The sequence below is a fragment of the Seriola aureovittata genome, chromosome 6, assembly GCF_021018895.1.
Source record: "Seriola aureovittata isolate HTS-2021-v1 ecotype China chromosome 6, ASM2101889v1, whole genome shotgun sequence".
In the NCBI taxonomy this organism is placed as follows: Eukaryota; Metazoa; Chordata; class Actinopteri; order Carangiformes; family Carangidae; genus Seriola; species Seriola aureovittata.
In genome coordinates, this window is record NC_079369.1 from 19,695,314 (window position 1) to 19,713,320 (window position 18,007).

The 18,007-nt window shown below is 41.0% G+C and overlaps 1 protein-coding gene across 2 annotated transcripts in view; it reads left to right on the plus strand.

Moving 5' to 3' along the window:
* pde4ba (phosphodiesterase 4B, cAMP-specific a) overlaps positions 1-18,007 on the plus strand; it is a 176,379-nt gene that overhangs the window by 47,483 nt on the left and 110,889 nt on the right. The window contains exon 1 of one of the 2 annotated variants that reach the window (XM_056377790.1): positions 1,853-2,932. The exons of the other annotated variant lie outside the window; for it this stretch is intronic. Coding sequence (XP_056233765.1) covers positions 2,709-2,932 — 224 coding nt within the window. The 5' untranslated portion in view covers positions 1,853-2,708. Of the gene's footprint in view, positions 1-1,852; positions 2,933-18,007 lie in introns of those variants that run through there. 2 annotated transcript variants of the gene reach the window in all.

Below are 18,007 nucleotides of genomic sequence, written 5' to 3' on the forward strand. Positions count from 1 at the left end.
TTCAGTAGCAGCACTGGGTTCACAAAGAAATGACATGCAGATGGAAAAACAGATAATTCAGTCTTTCTTTTTCAGTTTTATGAAGTGCTTTTCAACCATGCTGATGGCGTGGCTTCAGGGATGGCAGTGTCTGTTGGCCAGTCAATCAGTCTGTCCAAGATTTGGCTGGAATATGTCAACAACTATTTGAAGGATTGTCATCTTATTTTGTAGAGAATGTACAAGATGTACTTTCACAAAAGTTTGTACAGACATTCATGGTGCCCAGATGAACCAGTAGGTTCACCATGGATTCACTTAAGTGAAAAAAATTGACTTGCTGGTGGCATTAGTGGGAAAGTCAGGGGATCAATACATTTTTCCTTTGGTTCCACCAGACAGATTATGCATTACCGAGCTATTGACTACAGCTATTGAATGAACTGCCATAACATTAGGTACGTGCTTCCATTGCCAAGCCTTGGTATTCTCTTAACATTTCATCCATCCTCAGCTCAAAATTGTATTCATCAAATGGTTTATGACTGAACACTTGCCTCAGCTGTACTTTGCCTTTACTGATAATTGCAAATGTAAACATGCTAATATGCTAAACTAAGTTGGTGATCATGATAAATGTTATACAGTACCGCTTATAAGTTGGCATGTTAGCATTGTTATTTTGAGCATGTTAGCTTGCTGATGGTAGCATTTAGCTCGTAGCACTGCTGTGCAAAAGTACAGCCTCACACAGAAGATAGCATGGCTGTGGAGACTTAGTTGGGTTGGGCAGAATTTAGAAGACAGCACTACTGCACATCTACAGTATATATGATTTTACAACTAGTTCACCTATTGGATGCTACTGGGATGCATTATTCAGTAAGACCCATACAGGTCAGTTATTTTTAACTATGTCCTGTGTTTGCTATGTCAAGCATTAGTTTAGCTTGTTTTAATTATTTGTGGTGAAGTAGGATAGACGGGCTGGGGTGGGGGGCGGGCGAGCGAGCCAGGGACTGCCATGCATCATTGGTGCATTTTAAACCTCTAACAACACACACTAGCCTGCTGTGCTCCTGTGATGCCTCATATTACTACAAGTATGTTCTCTTTTATATACAAGCTTGGAAAGATTATTTTCAAATGGTTTATTGGCAAGCATTTAGTGAGAAAGCACTCCATGCTTCTATGGCTCACAATGACTCACAACCTAAACAAATCAGGCCGCCGAGCAGACGGGCAAGGGCTCACATTTTCAATACTCGTCACGCTGCCATTCTGCCTCTTCTGATGTTCCTTTTGGATTTTTTCTTCTCAGTCTCTTTACCTTCAGGGCATTGCCTCTGTTTTTTCAGAGTAGCCCTTTTGTGCGTGGATATGTATCTGGAATGACTGTTCTTTTCTTTTCTTTTCTTTTCTTTCTGATAGAATATAGTTTGTGTAGTGAGTTAATATGTGGTTGCCTTCGTATTGCAACAGGACTTTTACTCACTGGTATGAATGCATGCTATAGAGTGTTTATTTGAATCAGTTGACCTTTGAGCAGTGTGTATGTTTCTGCTCACTAATGCCCATTAAACTGTTTGCCTTTATCTCCTTTCCAAATTGCCTTTTTTTTCTTGGCCTGCACTCACCAGTTGCCTTGCCCACTAAAGGTCACAACATCATCAGCAACATTACCACAAATCCCAGCTAAACAAAAAATAAATAATAAAACTGACAACCTGTTACTGTGCCTGCCTGCCTGTCGTCACTACAGCCACCAGCCAATCCTAAGCAGGGGAGGCGTGGCTTGCATTCACTGCGTGCCTGCTCTCAGCTCCTTGTGTTTATTCTGAATGAAACAGCAAGTGAAGCATTTGCCCGCATGCTGTGCTGTGCTCTGCTCGCTGCTCTGACCGGCGAGGTGAAGGGAAATCTGACTAGAGGCTCGGCGTAGTGGGGAGTCACTCTGTGCTACACCGGGAGTGCCTTTGGAAGAGGTGGGGGTTGTTTGCAGAGAGAGGAGGTCAGTCATGCAGTGATGGATGGAGGGAGAGCAAGACAGGAGGAGGCAGAGAGCAGTTTTCAGCCCTTCTGAATCTTTCATAAGGGAGATCCTCCAACATCAAGCTGCCTTGATGGACTAAGAGAAAGAGCTGGTACTGAGGTGTGCATTTAGCAGGCACCAACTGTGCCAGAGAGGCAGAGGGACACGGGGACAAGGAGGGAGAGTGATAGAGCACCGGGGTGTACACTTTGCTGATAGCAAGACCAGGAGAGAGATGGGAGAGAAGCAGTGTTGAAAAGAGGAATTCTTCTGTCCTGGAAGGAGCTGTATGTGACCCTGTTGTGGGTAAAGCTCCCTCTAAGAGCCTCTGATGAACAGAAGACCAGCAGGAAAGCACGGTGTATGAGCCAAAAGGAGAGAGAGCGAGAAAGAGGGAGAGGGCACGACTGCTGGCTGGCTAATCCCTAAAACCCCGAAGAACGGGGGAAAAGGGGGAATGACAGAAAGCATAGAGGCAACACAAACAACAAATGTGTAATCTGGCCTTTTCCCGTGCGAATGTTTGTGTTTGAGGTAGATTCAATTTTTCCACTACAAGGTTTTAGCACAGTTTAAACTTCCCTGTGTCTGGATAAGGCAGAAATCAGCTGTACATGACCGGCTGGTGGGACTGAATTTGTATAGAAAGTGGCAGAATTTGACAGAGGACACACGGAACTGAACCCAGCCTGCAGGAATGTCGTCCAACGAGCTGAGCGTTGAGATGGACTCCTGCATACGGACATTCAAGGAGCACATGCACCTGGAGCTCGAGCCTCCCAAGATGCCAGGTGTGGTCGGTGGGAAGAGGGGCGCCACGTCCCCCAAACTGTCCCCGAGAAGCTCCCCGCGGCTCTTCCGCAAGCTGATGGTCAACAAGAGCATCCGACAGAGGCGACGCTTCACTGTGGCTCATACCTGGTAGGGCCTGGGGTGTGGTGGGGTGGGGGTGGGGGTGGGGAGGGGGGTGGGGGGGTGGTCAGTGGAAAAAATAAAGTCGGGAGAGCAGGTGAAAAACAGGGCTGAGACAAACAGAAAAGGGACTCGAGGGGGAAAAATGCGTGCAGGGAATGTGGTAACGGATGAAAGTGGAGGAAGATAAGATAGGGAGTAGAAAGAAGAAACAAAAGAGACATAATGGGGTTAAACTGACGGGGAATTGGGAAAAGGGGATATTAAGAGTGACGGCAAGGAAGAGTGGATGGTTAGAGACAAAATAAAAAACCAGGAGAAGGAAAAAGGGTGAGAGCTGGGAGTAGGACATTCATGTATGAGTAGAGGTACTGTACATGGGTTAAACAGACAATCAATGAGGGGGGGAAAGAGGAGATGTGGAGAAAAAAAAATCCCAGGGAAGGTGAGAAAATTAGGTGGATTGGGGGGAGGGGGTCTTGATCCCTCAAAGGTAAAACAATTTGATGGGAAGTGAGAGTTTTATGATGAGTGGGGTCAAAAATGTATGATAGGGCTGCTGTCTGGTGATTTGTGACTGGGTTAGACCATTACATAATAGAATAAAATCATATTCAGCAGACTCCCTTGTCCTCCATTTTGATGTAGTGTATCTCTGCCCTGTACCTGGGTAAAATTTGTGTGTGTGTGTGTGTGTGTGTGCGCGCGTGCATGTGCGGATCAGTCCTTGTTTTGGATGGCTGCAGTGATGTGGAGGGAGTGTTAGGCGCATTATGTAACCTGGTGGTTCTTAACCTTTTTGGTTCACAACCCCAATGAACAAATGGATGTCTACATAACGTAAGACAAGCTCAACACAGAATGACAAATGTATTACAGCATCACACAATACATAATTTGATTTTGTTGTGTCATTCACATCGATGTTATTTCTCTTGGCACAATTCCTAGAAGCTCAAGGACTGCAAGTCTGATTTTCTCAATTACACAAGAAAAACTGATATATTCATGTTTTACTTTTCATAAACCCCATGTTCCATACTATTAATACTGATTTTCCTTAGCTACTTTGCATCAGTTTGCGCCCCATCCCCCACCCACGGCCTGAGTTTTTGCAGCATTTAGGCACTATACAAGATGTGAAGGGAGGGTTTGCTATGTTATGCAATGTATGGATTAGAGGCGAGGGAAAAGAGCTGCTGTGATTTGACTAGAAAAGCTTCAAGGTGACTTTTGTCCTTCATGAAAACAGCTGATAAATTTGTTCACATTAGGCAGTAGTAGTGTTTTGTTTTCTAAATGTGAGGCTTGTGAAGGTGAAAGCCATCATCTATGAAAAGAGGAGTTGGCTTCTGCCCATTAATATAGGGTTGATGGGTTACATGTATACATGTTTGTGGTACCATGATAAAGCAGGCTTGTCACTGCTTGCATTGGGTGGGTCCAAAAAACAAAAAACAAAAAATCAGTGTCTGTTGTGGGACAGGAGGACAAGGAAATGAGTTCAGATATGAATCTGCTCCTGTATGTGTGATAGAAAAGAGATAATATGTGCATATGTCTGTTTTTCTGTGTGTGTGTTGGAGGCATATATATCATAACCGTGTCTATGTGAGACTGCATATATCATTTGACACTATATCCAAATGTGTGTACATATGGATGTTTTCGGATGCACATATTGCATTTATAAATGGTTTATTCTCTCTCTCTTCTTGTTCTACCTTTGCCTCTCTCCTCAGACATGGGGGCTCAGGTCTGTTTATCTCGTCTCTCTCTCAGTGTATAGCCTATTTCTGTACAAAGAGAGAGATTTGTGGGGGTTGGGTTAGCACAGAGGGGAAAATGCGAGAAGAAAAACAAGGAAAATTGCTTCATTTAGATATCATTAAAGATATCAGTAGTGTCCTTTCCCTTGTTTGCTCTCACATTCTCACAGAATATGGGCTTGATCAAAGGACATGACAACACCCATTACAGCCATTAACTGTCAGTCCAGCCCATTAACAGCCATGTTCATGATAAAGTGTCCTTGAACAAGACATCGAGCTGTAGCTGCTCAGTCACTGTAATGCTTGAAGAGTGACAGGTAAAAAGCTAAAAATGGAAATTTAGAGGAGGGGGGGGGGGGGGGGCAGAGTAGACACAGCCAGAAGGAACCCAAAGGGAAAAATCCACAGTCATCTCCAGAAGAGTAGGCATGACATTTAGGCCAGCAAGAAAATAAAGGAGATACTGGCACCTGCAAACAAGGACCAGGTGTTTTATGCTTTTTTTTTTTTTCTTCTTTCTTTTTTAAATAAGGTACATATTAGGTTATAGGTAAAAACATAGATGAGTGAGTAATCAGAAGGATTACAAGATTAATCACGGCACTCTTTGCTTTATCCCATTTCATTTAATACACTGTTTAGTGCCCCAAAATATCATTATCCCTTTCTGCTATATATATATATAAAAATCACCTTTCCTGGGAATCCTTCAGGGTATTACTGGCCACAGACTCTTTCTGGCCTAATTGTCTCCCCACCTGTGCTAGACCTTGGGAGAGGATTATGAATTACTGTTATGTGTAGGTCAGGCCTTTTTACTGTTGGATAAATGGTTTTTATAAGTTCTCCAGAATTTAGCACCGCATTAATCATCACTGATCATCATTAAAATTTCTTGGACAACTTAAGTATATGATGAAATTTTAAGAATCTTTTTTTTACTGTCACAAAAACAAATGTCAGTTGCTTTTCTATACACATTTTTTTGTTTATCTAGCTCTATTACTTTTTCACTTATTGTGAACTAGTAAGAATATTTAAGTTGTTATATTAAGGATGCAGAATTAGGAAATTGTTTGATACCATTTTATATCTGTCATTGGTATATTAGTACTAAATGCTGTTGTGTTTAAAGGGGCTTTAATTGAGCTCATTTTTAATGATCTATTCTGCCACTTTGCTGTTTTGGTTTTGGTTCACTCCGACCGCTCTCGATTTTGGCCGCTGTTTGCAGATGAAAAGCTGTGAACACCCACGGTACGCTACCTGCTCAACATCAAATAGTTACAACAGTTAGCTGGTGAACACAGAAGAGCATTTAGCAGCTGAAAAGCAGCTATCTCCCTGAAGAGTTGGTAGAGACTAAAAACTGAGGTAAAAGAGAATGAATATTGGACTTACATTCACCAGCTGGCCAGGAACCAAATGAAAAATAATGTCGCTCTGCAACTTGTGTATAAGCAAGGTTTTGCTAATAATTTCGCCATAAGGTGATGATATGTCAGCTGTGTTCAACAATGTGTTTCCACTACTCCCAACTGGTTAAATAAGAATGGTTAGTTCAGGTTTTACAAACTACGTATTTCAAACCAAACCATGATCTTTCCCTTTCCCTAAACATAACCAGACTTCAACCATAGCACATGATGAAACAGAATTATTTTTCTACAGTAATTAGTTGAAATGGTTTAAAAAAAAAAAAAAAAAAAAAAAAGCGTGGGTTTAGAGGGCACAGACCAACAACCGTTGTTTTTTCATTCGGAGGACTGGTTGGAATAGTGCCCCCACTGATTTGTATCGTAACATTCAGATGCTTGAAGAGGTAAAACCATCAGTATTTTACAAGAAAAAGCAACAATTAAAGACAAATCACCAAGGTCAGAAAAAGGTGTGCAGCAGAAGTATGTTTTGTCATCTTTTCTATATCATTAATCATGTTCTGAAACCTTTTAGATTCATCACAGGTGGGAACAAGTGGCTTAGAAAGATTATTCTTTGTTATCATATACTCAAAAACCTGTATCTGTCATAGTCTGGCTCAAACAATTTTTTTTTTTTTTTAAATATAACAGAGACATTTCACAGATGCATTATCTTATTTATTGTTTGCTCACTAACCTCAAACATTTTCCCTTCACAAGATGAGAAAAAGCTGCTGTGTCACTCTCTCCAGTCAATATTATTAAGATGATCCAGCCCGACAGGTTTTTGCTGTCTCCCCATCCCTATTTTATCTTCGATCCGTTCAAGATTTGGACATTTTCACTGTCTTGAGCTCTAAATGAAATTCTGCTGAATCCAGAACATGAAGCAAGTTTTCCAAACTCTTGTGTAATCAATTATAAATTCCATTCTTGCTATTACTCATGGTAGCATTACTTGGCCCTGTTGTGGACCAGTGGCTGGTGAACTCCTGACCTACTGGCACTCAGACAATGACTCTTCTGTTAGAGCAGTTCAGCTGTCCTCCTGTCTCTTTCTCTGTCTGTCTCTGTCTTTTACACTCTTTGTCTGTCTGTGTGTGTCTTTCCCGAAGTTCTCCTCTTTCAGTCTGCTTTTTTTTCTTTGTATGACTGTCTGTCTTCTTTCCTTTTTTTTGTTTTGTAGACATCCCTCTCCCTTTTCCTTTCTGTGTCTCTCTCCACTGTCTTTCTCTCTTTTGCACTCCAAAGCACCACATGATGTAAATGTTTGATGGCTGGCTGAGGCGTATGACTGCTCTGTTTTCCACTCACACAAAAAGCACATTAAGGGGAGAGAGGGGGAGATTGTAGGGAAGTAAGCAACTGCCATGGGAATAAGAAGGGAGAGGAGGGAAAAATGGAAAGGACAAAAGGAAACATCTTGTCGTTGAAGTTAATCTTGTAATTAAATGTAAATGTACTGCATGTAACTGTTAAACATTACCTAACACACCAAAGACTATCACACCTACATATCTGTGAAATGTAAACACTTCAGGCTGTTTTTTTATTATTTATATGCAGCTATTAGACAACAGGGCTATACTGAACTTTGCTTCCTCCTGTGTGTTGACGTCCATCAGATGCTTTCAGGGGGGCGAAGAGACACCGAAGAAGATTAGAAGGACAGATAAAGAGGTGGAGGGAAGGAAATGCACACGTTGTGTATATAGAAAGAGGGAGATGGATAAACAGAAAAAAAGACCTCATTTACCACAGTGGAGTCAGCCCTGGCAAAAACAAATAGAGGTCGCTCTACACAGAGCTATTTACCTTAGCTTAAATGTCAACTTAAATATCCATCTTGCTACACTAGTGTATCCAGCGCTCTGTCTGCTATTGATTTGTTTCTTTCTCCACTCGCCTCTGTGACTCACCCAAAATCATCTTTCTATGAACGTCAGGGAAGACTTGACACGATAATTGTCACTGCAGCTGGTGTGTTTACGCCAACTGCTCACTTGAGTAAGAGACAGGGAGACGAACGGAGACACAAAAGAGATAATTTCATTACAGCAAATGGATCAAACATCTATCATAAAATGTATATATTATGATATTGTGTTATAAATGTAGCCCCTCCACTGTAAAAACACTAAGAGCGCTTTCATCTCAAGAGTTACTTCTGTTTTCTACAGCCCGTTCACTGTGTGTGTGTGTGTGTGTGTGTGTGTGTGTGTGTGTGTGTGTGTGTGTGTGTGTGTGTGTGTGTGTGTGTGTGTGTGTGTGTGTGTGTGTGTGTGTGTGTGTGGCAATTACATAATGTCCTGCAACTGTGTGGGAATCTTGGGCACTGGGTCACTATCTGCCCCTATGAACTGTTTTTGTGCCTATGAACACATTTTAGGTTGAGTTAGTGTTATCTATATATAAATGTCTTCTGCCATTTGCCAGTTATTTTCTGAGGTGGTTGGATATGTTTACAGAGAGGACATGGTTCCCTACAGAGAAATGACAAGGTAAAGTCAGAAACCCTTTTCCGCCACGCACCTCCGTTCTGTTAATCTGATTTAACATGTTGGTCTCACGTCTGAATATCTGAATAAGCATCGAGTCACTTTCACATAAAAGTCATGACCGCGCTCTTTGTTGCCAGACCTAGTAACATTTCCCCATCTCTTTCAACGGCATGTCGCACGATGCAGCACAGGCATTGTGGCTGAATAAAGCTTAACATAAAGACATCTATATCTGACTCACAAAAAGCCATCACTTTAACAGCTACAAGAAACCAGCAGTGTTACATCGCCCATGTTTAGAAAGGGCTACAGATGTCCATGACCATTATTCCAGTCTGTATTAGACACTAGACACAGGAGAGGGTGTTAGTAATTCATGGAGGATCTTTTGAAGCCTGTGCCTGTTTGACTTTGCTAGTGTTTTCATTAGCTTTTAGCACAGAGATTGTAACTGACTGGCTGGCTAATATTTGCAAGCTACCTATTCATGTTAGCTAACTTGTTAGCCCTGCTCCTAGTTTAAGTCAGCTATTTTCTTATGTTTCTTTTGTTCGTTTTCAAGAAACATGCAATTAACCTAAAGTGAATAAAACAATCGGATGTGCTGGGACAGGAACAGACTTGAAATGGTAACATGATGGATACAGTGCAGTGTAATGTGCAGGAAAACGGACCTTCTGAAGCTCTGAAAGATGAAAAACTTTTTTATCATATGCACTCGTCACAATATTGTTCATACAAAATCTATGTTGGAGAATTTTTTTTTTTTTAAAGCTGTGAGATGGGGCACCTGCAGTGTCCAGGAGGGGGAACATGTTGCATGTAGCTCTCCAACATTTCCAATCATCTCTCTACTGTCACTAATAAACTGAAAAGAGAAAATAAAGTGGTATTTTATATTTATAAGAATAGCCTTTCCTTGTTATGAACACAACATTTTTGAAAATAGGATGTATGAACATGTTTCTCTCTTTTCTTTATCAGAGAAAGTTGACATGAAATGCTGTGGGAGAGTGATCAGGAATGATGTGCAACAAAAGCCGATCCGATCTCGAACTGCAGATGCTGCGTATCTAAGCCACCAGGACACCATGATGATGTCTGTTGTAATTTTCACTGGACTAGTACTAGTGTTCATATGACTTAATCTCCTACAGTAGGTAAAAATAAACTGACTAAACCATTTGGTGAATGACTTGGTCAATGGCCAAGCTCCATTTGAAGGCATTATAGTTCCCAGTGTGTCTGAACCTGCCACATCTTTCTAACATCACTTGCATTTGTCCCGCCCACAAAGGCTGTGATTTGCTTGGTTGTTTTTTTCAACCATAAAACAGCCGTTCACAAGGGCAGCATCAGTCCTTTTTGAGTCACTGATAATTTTGGTGATGTGGGCGGTGATTCAGAGGTCTGTAACCAGACTACCCCCCTCCCTCTCCTCCTCCTCCTCTTCATTCTCTCATGCTGCATGACTCGATTCAACACCCTCCATCTCTCTCTTCTGTCTCCCTGTACTGAACCAGCCGAGCAGAAAGTTAACTATTACGGATGGGTGAAGGAGTATGAGTGCTCAGGGTTGTGTATGTGTGTGCATGCCTCTGTGCGTGTTAACATGTCTGTATGTGATTGTCTTGGCTGGGATTTGGGTTTAAAGGGATGAAATCTTGAGACAAGTTATGGGTGATATGTTTCACACCCTTTTCCATGTTTGCAGCACATAACACACATGGTTTATTAATTTCTGAGATTGCTCATGTTAATTTCATAATTGCTACGTAATTATATACTTGTCCTGGATGTAGGTTTACTTCTATATGCATTCTTATTAAAGCAACATAAGGGAGTCAAAAAATATCCACATGAAGAGCCAGTGAAATGTTTACAAAGAGAAAAAACTCCCTGATGTTGACACACACGCGTGTTAGCAACTTGAATGCTTAATTAGCTGAAGTGGTGTTTAAGTTTGCATGCATGCAGTGGTGAAGGGCTGATGGGAAAGTAGGCGCTTGTTCCCCTGGGATGTCCTGGTGGTTGCTTTAAGCTACCGTAAAGAACATACTGTACCATGTACTTACACTGCTGTCAGTTTGAATTTAACTGATGAGTTGTATTGCTTGTCATCCCCCCATTGCCCCTTTTGTACTCCCTTGTATATGGTCTACCAAGGCAGCAGTGCCTTTAAATGCTTTTTCCCCTTGTGTATACTGGTTATGATAAAAGTGTGTAACATACTGTATTTTTCCTTTGGTTCACTGGTGAAGCATAAAGAGTAGTTTGTCAAATGATTAACTCTTGCAGCTACTGGATGAAATTCACATTTCAGTATGTTATCAAAGTCCAAATTGATACGCCAGCCGCACTGTTCCTACGTTAATGCTCTCCATGAATATGTGTCTGTGTGTTTCACTTATTTCCCATATTCATTACAGATTGGACCAGCTGTGGTGCAAACACACATCTGAATACACATCATTGGATATAAAAAACCATGGGAGAATGAGAAACGGAGAAACGACAATAAACTGAAAAATGAACACTAAGATAGTAATTGCACTGCATGATTATAAAATAAGATAAAGGCTTTCATTCTCTGAAAAGGTTACTTTGTAAAAAGGGTGATAACAATGCTTCGGCAATTTGCAAGTGAACATAAGGTTACTCTTTTCCCTTATTTAAAAGGATGTCAGGATTTCTGAAACAAATCTCTAAACACTTTTGCCTCTGAATATTTGAAAAAAAACAGGTTTTTTTATCAACGGGAACAAGATTATGGTGAACAGCACATTTATGTAGACATGTAAAAGATGATTTTAAGATGGCTTCAAGGTACATGGTTGAATTTGCTTCATGCCAAATGTTTTTTTTTTTAATTTATTTGGCTCTGATACAAATTTTGAAAATATAGTGTCAGTTTCATTTAAGCTAATTAAATTTCGTTATAATGTAAAAATGGGCAGATAGATAGATAGATAGATAGATAGATAGATAGATAGATAGATAGATAGATAGATAGATAGATAGATAAACAGTCCTCATGATATGTAACACAGTGATTAGTTTATATGGATCTGAATTACTTGGCCCCAGGAATCAACATTTGTGGCCACTGTAGACCTGCAGGCACTTGTCCTGGGGTCTCTGGAAAACATGTGGCCTTTAGCACTAGCATTCAGGAACCATCAGGAAGCCCATTCGTCTTCATTATATTCAATGCTCATCCCTTTTCCTCCTCCTCTTCCTCTTCCCCCCGCTCATGCTCGTCTTTCCACAACCCCATTCCCGATCTCTTCTTGCCATGTCTTGCCCCTGATGATGATGATAATGATGATGATGATGTGACATTTGTAATGAAATTTGTGTGGTTATCTTACGTGTGGAATGTCCGTGCATTTGTTCATACTATTCTTCTTAGGGCAGCTTCAACTGTGAAGTTTTGTCATTAATACCGTGACCTTCTTAGAGAAAATACAGCTGTGTCATTAATCTACCACTCATGATCGTGTGTGTCCATGCCTGTATGTGTGAGAAGTACCAGCTGTATATTCTTTTCGGCCCTTTCAGAGACGCGCAGGCATTCATTAATAACAAGAGCTCTAAAGCACCATTTGTATGAGCTGAATCAAGCAGAAAGCAACAGTACATTTCCTCTCTGCCTTTTCCCCTTCTGTCTGCTGTAGGAGAGAAGTAGCGATTATTCTCCACTTGATTGCTGTCTGTCACACTGACTGAAAGGAATTGTGGCAGCATCTTAATTTTTTTTATTTTTTTTCAGCTGGCAACAATGTGCAGCGACGCAGAAGTGAGCCAGAGCTGCATTGTGCTTTATCTTATCGAATGAACGCAGACTAGCTGCATCAGGGAGCTGAAGTTATTGTAGCAGAAGTTATTCAGAAGTTGTTTCAGCTGAATACAAATTAAACAGACTTGTGATGACCCAGTAAACTGTTTATTTTGTCAACAAAACAGGTGCAAGATTGTTAATCATCATCTCAACACAAATGATTTTGTAACATGTGAACAGAGATTTTTTTTCCGACTGAGGAGGAAAAAGTCCCGTTATAACTAACACCCATATACGTGTGGATGAGGCTTCAGAAATTCTGAAAAGTGAGCTGTGCAGCTAAAATCGTCAAAACTGTTTTAGAGGGATGTCGATTCAACGTTATGGTCATTTTCCAGGCTGCAGATTGTGATTTGCACCAAACTTGGAGGAGGGATGGGCCATGTGTCAGGGCGGGATTTGCTAAATTTTATAGATCTGTTTAAAGGGGCAGATCCAGGATTTTTTTTTTTTTTTTTTATCACTTTCCTTACCATTGTGAGATTTTGTTACTAATTTGTGAACATTGTGTGATTTTTGTCAGTTTCTCTGAAAATAATGCACAGATCCTATTGTGAAAAATCAGACATACTTATGGTGTTGAGATCTATGACTTTGTTATCAGACTACTTCCTTTTTCCTTTTATTTTCTATTAAAAGAGCTAGACAGACATGTAGGACTTTTTGGCCTTGGCGCTCTTCTGAGTGCCTTTCTAGCTGAGAGTTCTAGTTTGTTGAAACAAAAGCTATAAGTGAAGCATCAGAGTTACAGCTATGTGAAAAAGAATTTGCGTTTACTTGCACATAGCTTGAGGAAAGAGTAGGGGATGGACTTTGGTGAAAAGTTGTCTTAGAAATATCAATGCTGTTTGAAAACCACGAGATGGAAGCTGCCAAATGAAACTATAGTGCAAAGCTATGGCCAATAAACACACGGCTACAGCAGCTCCTGTGTGCCAGCAGACTAAAGTGTCCCCATGTTTTGAGTTCAGCTCACTTTTCCAGTGATTAAACAAAATACATTTACACTGTAAAAACTACAAATCATAGTATAATTATGCAGTGCAATCATCTGATTTGATAAAAAATAAAAAAACTTCTTGGATTACCCATAATACTGATGGTAACACGATTTGGGGAGGAGATTAATCGTTTGATTTTTCACACAGAGTTCATCAGCTCAACAGGGAAATGGTGTCTGTTGACTGTCTGGCTCCATGGCACCCAGTCTGAATCACTATCTTCTGGTACAATAAGATTCTCTGTGCTGCAACACATTCACACTTTGTCACATTTTTATCATCATCATCGTCGTTGTCGTCATCTTTATCCACCTCTTCTGAGTCCTTGTTTTCAACATTGTCACATTCGTCACTGCTCGTTCCTGCACATCAGTTTTTTTGTATTCATCAGTGCAGAGTGAGTGTAGGAATGTGTGTATATGTTTTCGCAGCAGAGTGTGTGACATGGTGCATGTACGGTACATCCATCTGTGCTTGTGATTTCTGTGTGTGTGCACGTCCCCTGTCTCCTTGACTCATTGTCACCACAGGCCTATGGGGAAACCACCACCCACACACTTTGTGATATGCAATGTGAGAGGTGCGTGTGTGTGTGTGCTTATGTGTGCATGAACACTGATGTGAATAAAATTGGACTCGTAGAGACACTGAATGGTGTAGTATTAGTTTGTGCTCGGGAGTAAAAGGATTTGGGTGCATTGTTTGCGTGTATGTTCAAGTGTGTGTGAGAGAGACACAGTAAAGCAGGGAGATTATTTGGAGGGAAAAATAGAGGAAATAATGGATATACTGGAGTTTATATACTATTATTTTGCTAATTTTGAAATTTACAGTATCCTTGGCTCATTGCCAGAGGAAGTTTATCCTTGGAAGCTTTTTTCCATTCCTGGAACTTCTATTGTTTTAAACTTTAATTTTGGAACATATCTTTAGAGTAAATGTTATTCACTTAAACAGTCTGTTATCTTTGTCCTGCACGTTGCTGCCTTCACTAAGTCAGTATTGTCAGATGACCACCAAAAGGACACAGTATTTTTTGGAGCATTTTGGATAGTGGCTGTCTGACCCTTTGGTCTGTTCGCCTCATCTACAGGTGTGTGTGTGTGTGTGTGTGTGTGTGTGTGTGTGCGCGCGCGCGCGCGCATGTGTGATCATTCTATATCATCCATGTACAGTAAGTAATGTTAGCGCTAATGTGTTGCGTTTGCCTCTGACTGCTCTTTTGCTGCATGTGTGTGAGTCTGTTAAATAATGGAGACCTGAGGGTCACACACTGGCATGTGGCCAGTGTTTATCCATGCTGGGATGTTGGCAGTGAATTATTGGCACCATGTTCATATTCAAAAGTCACCCTCTCTCCCGCTCTCGCTCTCTCCTTTCTCTCTCCTGTCTCTATGTGCAGACAGTGTGCATCCGGTGACTGAGTACCCATCGGTGTGTTAATTTTGTCAGATCACCCAGGGCTAGTTTCAAATTTGCAAGTGTCCCACTTCTCACTGACCGATCCAAAGCCTCGGGTCCCTACGGGAAACTGTTTGTTTGTGCTGATATTCATGTTTCAGTCAGGGATAAAGGCTGGGAAATACTGCCGCCTCTGAATATCTGTCTAGTCTTGGGCCTTGTGTGTTTTCCACAGCCTCTAGAGGCCAAAGACTTCTCACATATGAACAGACTGTTACTGAGAAGTATGCCGTTTTAAAGGGGTTTAACTCATGAGAGCAAATGACATAATGTTAGTCGAATGGTAAACATTGTTAAAGCTCTCTGGACCCTAAAAAGGTTGAAATGAACGTTAAGAAACAACATTTGCCCCCCAGGTCTGCTCTGTCTAACCTTTTTAACTGCCTCTATTCTGTCTGCCTTTCATGTCGTTTTCCAGCTGCCTTCTCCCCTCCCACCCTCTCTCCATCATGTCTGTCCCATGATTAAGACTCAGTTTGCCTCCAGTCCATCTCTGTTCATTATCCTGGCTCTCCAGCAGCGCTTGTTTAGTTAGTGTCACATTGATTTATACACATGCAAACTGTGAAAGGCCTTTTCATATACTGGTCTGACTCCTTTAATGACCCTGACGCCCTCAGAACATGAGTGGCTAAAATGGGTATTCGTATTCTAACCAGAGTTGCTGGCAGCCCTTTAGTTGGCCATTATTGACTTGTACAGATTTATTTTTGCAAATAGTAAGAGGAACTAGAGAGTAAAGAACAACAAATTGAGCAACCATCTATTCATGTTAATGTGCTGCGCCATCCTCTGTGGGGAAAAATGGAGGCATAACTTGTATCATTGTTTTGGTTTTTCCTTTTTCCTTTAAGATTCCCTAGCCTTTTGATGGATACTAATTACCTGTTATCACTTAGTATAGTGCACTGTAGCTGAGCCAAACAATAAACAGACAACAGGATCATTTTGGCATTATCATCCCTGATCAGGTAGATTTTCCGACGGCCAAAAGTCTGATGAAAATGGCCTTTGTGTTTGTTAGAGGACTGTTACCTTAGCTTTTAGTGACAAAAGCAGTATTTCACAGAGAACTTGATTCCGTTTACCGTAGTCATTTCACAATGCACGAACATCCCACTACCATTTTTACAGCCATTTCTCTCAGAGCTTCTTCCAAATAACAATAATAGCTGCCATGTGCTGCAAGATTTTCAAATAACAACTTTGATTTTCCACTCATTTTTCTGATGCAGTGTAAGTGAATTTATCTTACAGCTACCACTTTTTTAGGCTACAAAAACAAACCTGGCAGGCTCCATAGATAATATTTGAGTTGCTAATAATAACAGCAGTAAATCACACATTCACAGATCTGGTTCACCGTAACTACAACCAGGGGAGACACAAAGATGAATGCTGTGTTTTCTCTGAGCCTTTTTTTTTTATTCACCACTATTACAAAGAGTTGAATCTTGTAGAAAGAGATGAAACAACCTCCCTGATTTAAAAATGTGCAGCAAGTGTTTATATTCGTTATTTATTTTTGTTAATTCTTAAAAGCTAATCAATGATTTTAGCGGCATGGCTATAGAGATGGTAATGTTGGTCGGTTGGACATCCACTTTGGTTCAGACTGAAATAGCTCACCTACCGATTGGATGGACATTCATAGTCCCCGTAGGATGAATCATAGTGACTTAGTTGTCTTAGTTGACGACTTTTCCTCTAGCACTGCCACGAGATTGATATTTATAGTTCTGAGTGAAATATCTCAACATTATTTGATAGATTGTGATGAAACTTGCTACGCGTATTCATGTTCCCCCTCAGGATAAATTGTGGTGACTTCGAGGAGCCCCTGATTTTTCATCTAGTGCCATCAGCAGGTCAAAGTTTTCATTAATCGATTGAAATTTCTTAATATCTATTTGATGCATTGGCTCCAAATTTTATTTTATAGACATTTCATAGAGACCAAAACAGAGCTAAAACAAGAGAGAATATTAGACCTATGTTTCCAGCAGAATCACTATTCCAGAGGGATCATTATGTCGGCTTCATGCGTTCAAAGGCAGCTGTTTGCATAATAGCCATAAAAACTTACTAAGGCATGCACCAATATCCCAAAACATTATGACCACTCACAGGTGAAGCGAATAATGTTGATTACTTTGTCAATGGCGCATGTCAAGGTGTGGGGTAAATGACTCAGTAAGTGAACAGTCGGTTCTCGAAATGGGTTCAAATGACTGGGTGAGAGCATCTCCAAAACCTGCAAGGCTTGTGGGGCCGCTCACTGTCAACGACAGTGGTCATCATCGACGAGCAAGGGCACCAAAGGCCATCCCGTCTGGGCCAAACCGAACAGAAGAAAAATTCAATGATGGTTTTCGGAGGAATGTCGCACAACACACAGAACTTAGACATATGGCTTCATCAACACAGCCAATCCCGGCACACACAGCCTGGTTTACAACACAAAACTTGTAATAAAACATCGACCTACTGGCCACATATCTCTTAAACTGGATCTGTGGACAGAGTGGACGTGCCAAGGCCAGTTGAGTACGGCCAGGAAGGGGCCTTTCTGTCTACTGTAGCCCCTGATGGAAACATCATAACTCACTGGCATGTGGTAGGGACTTCATATGGGAAAACATTCCGGGGGGGGGGGGCAGTGGAAACACACACACACATAAATACATGTCATACATACAGATAAACACACTCTTATAGAGGTACACTGTACACAAAGACAAACACACACACACAAATACACACCGAGAGTGTACACAGATTGATGGTAGGCAGGAAAATATATAGATTAGGGAAAGTATATTTGGAGCTTCATAGAGAAGTTAATGAGGAACACATTCCAGTGGAGCAGTGAGTATTACACACACACACACACACACACACACACACACACACACACACACACACACACACACATCACCATAGTTTTAATTGGCATGACAAATGGCTGGCTGGAATAATATTTCAGAGTATGTGGCCTAGAAAATCCAACAAGTTTTCTTTTGTTCTCTCTATATCTTTCTTTTTCTAATTAATCTCCTACTTTTCCTCTTTCTCTCTTCTCTGTCT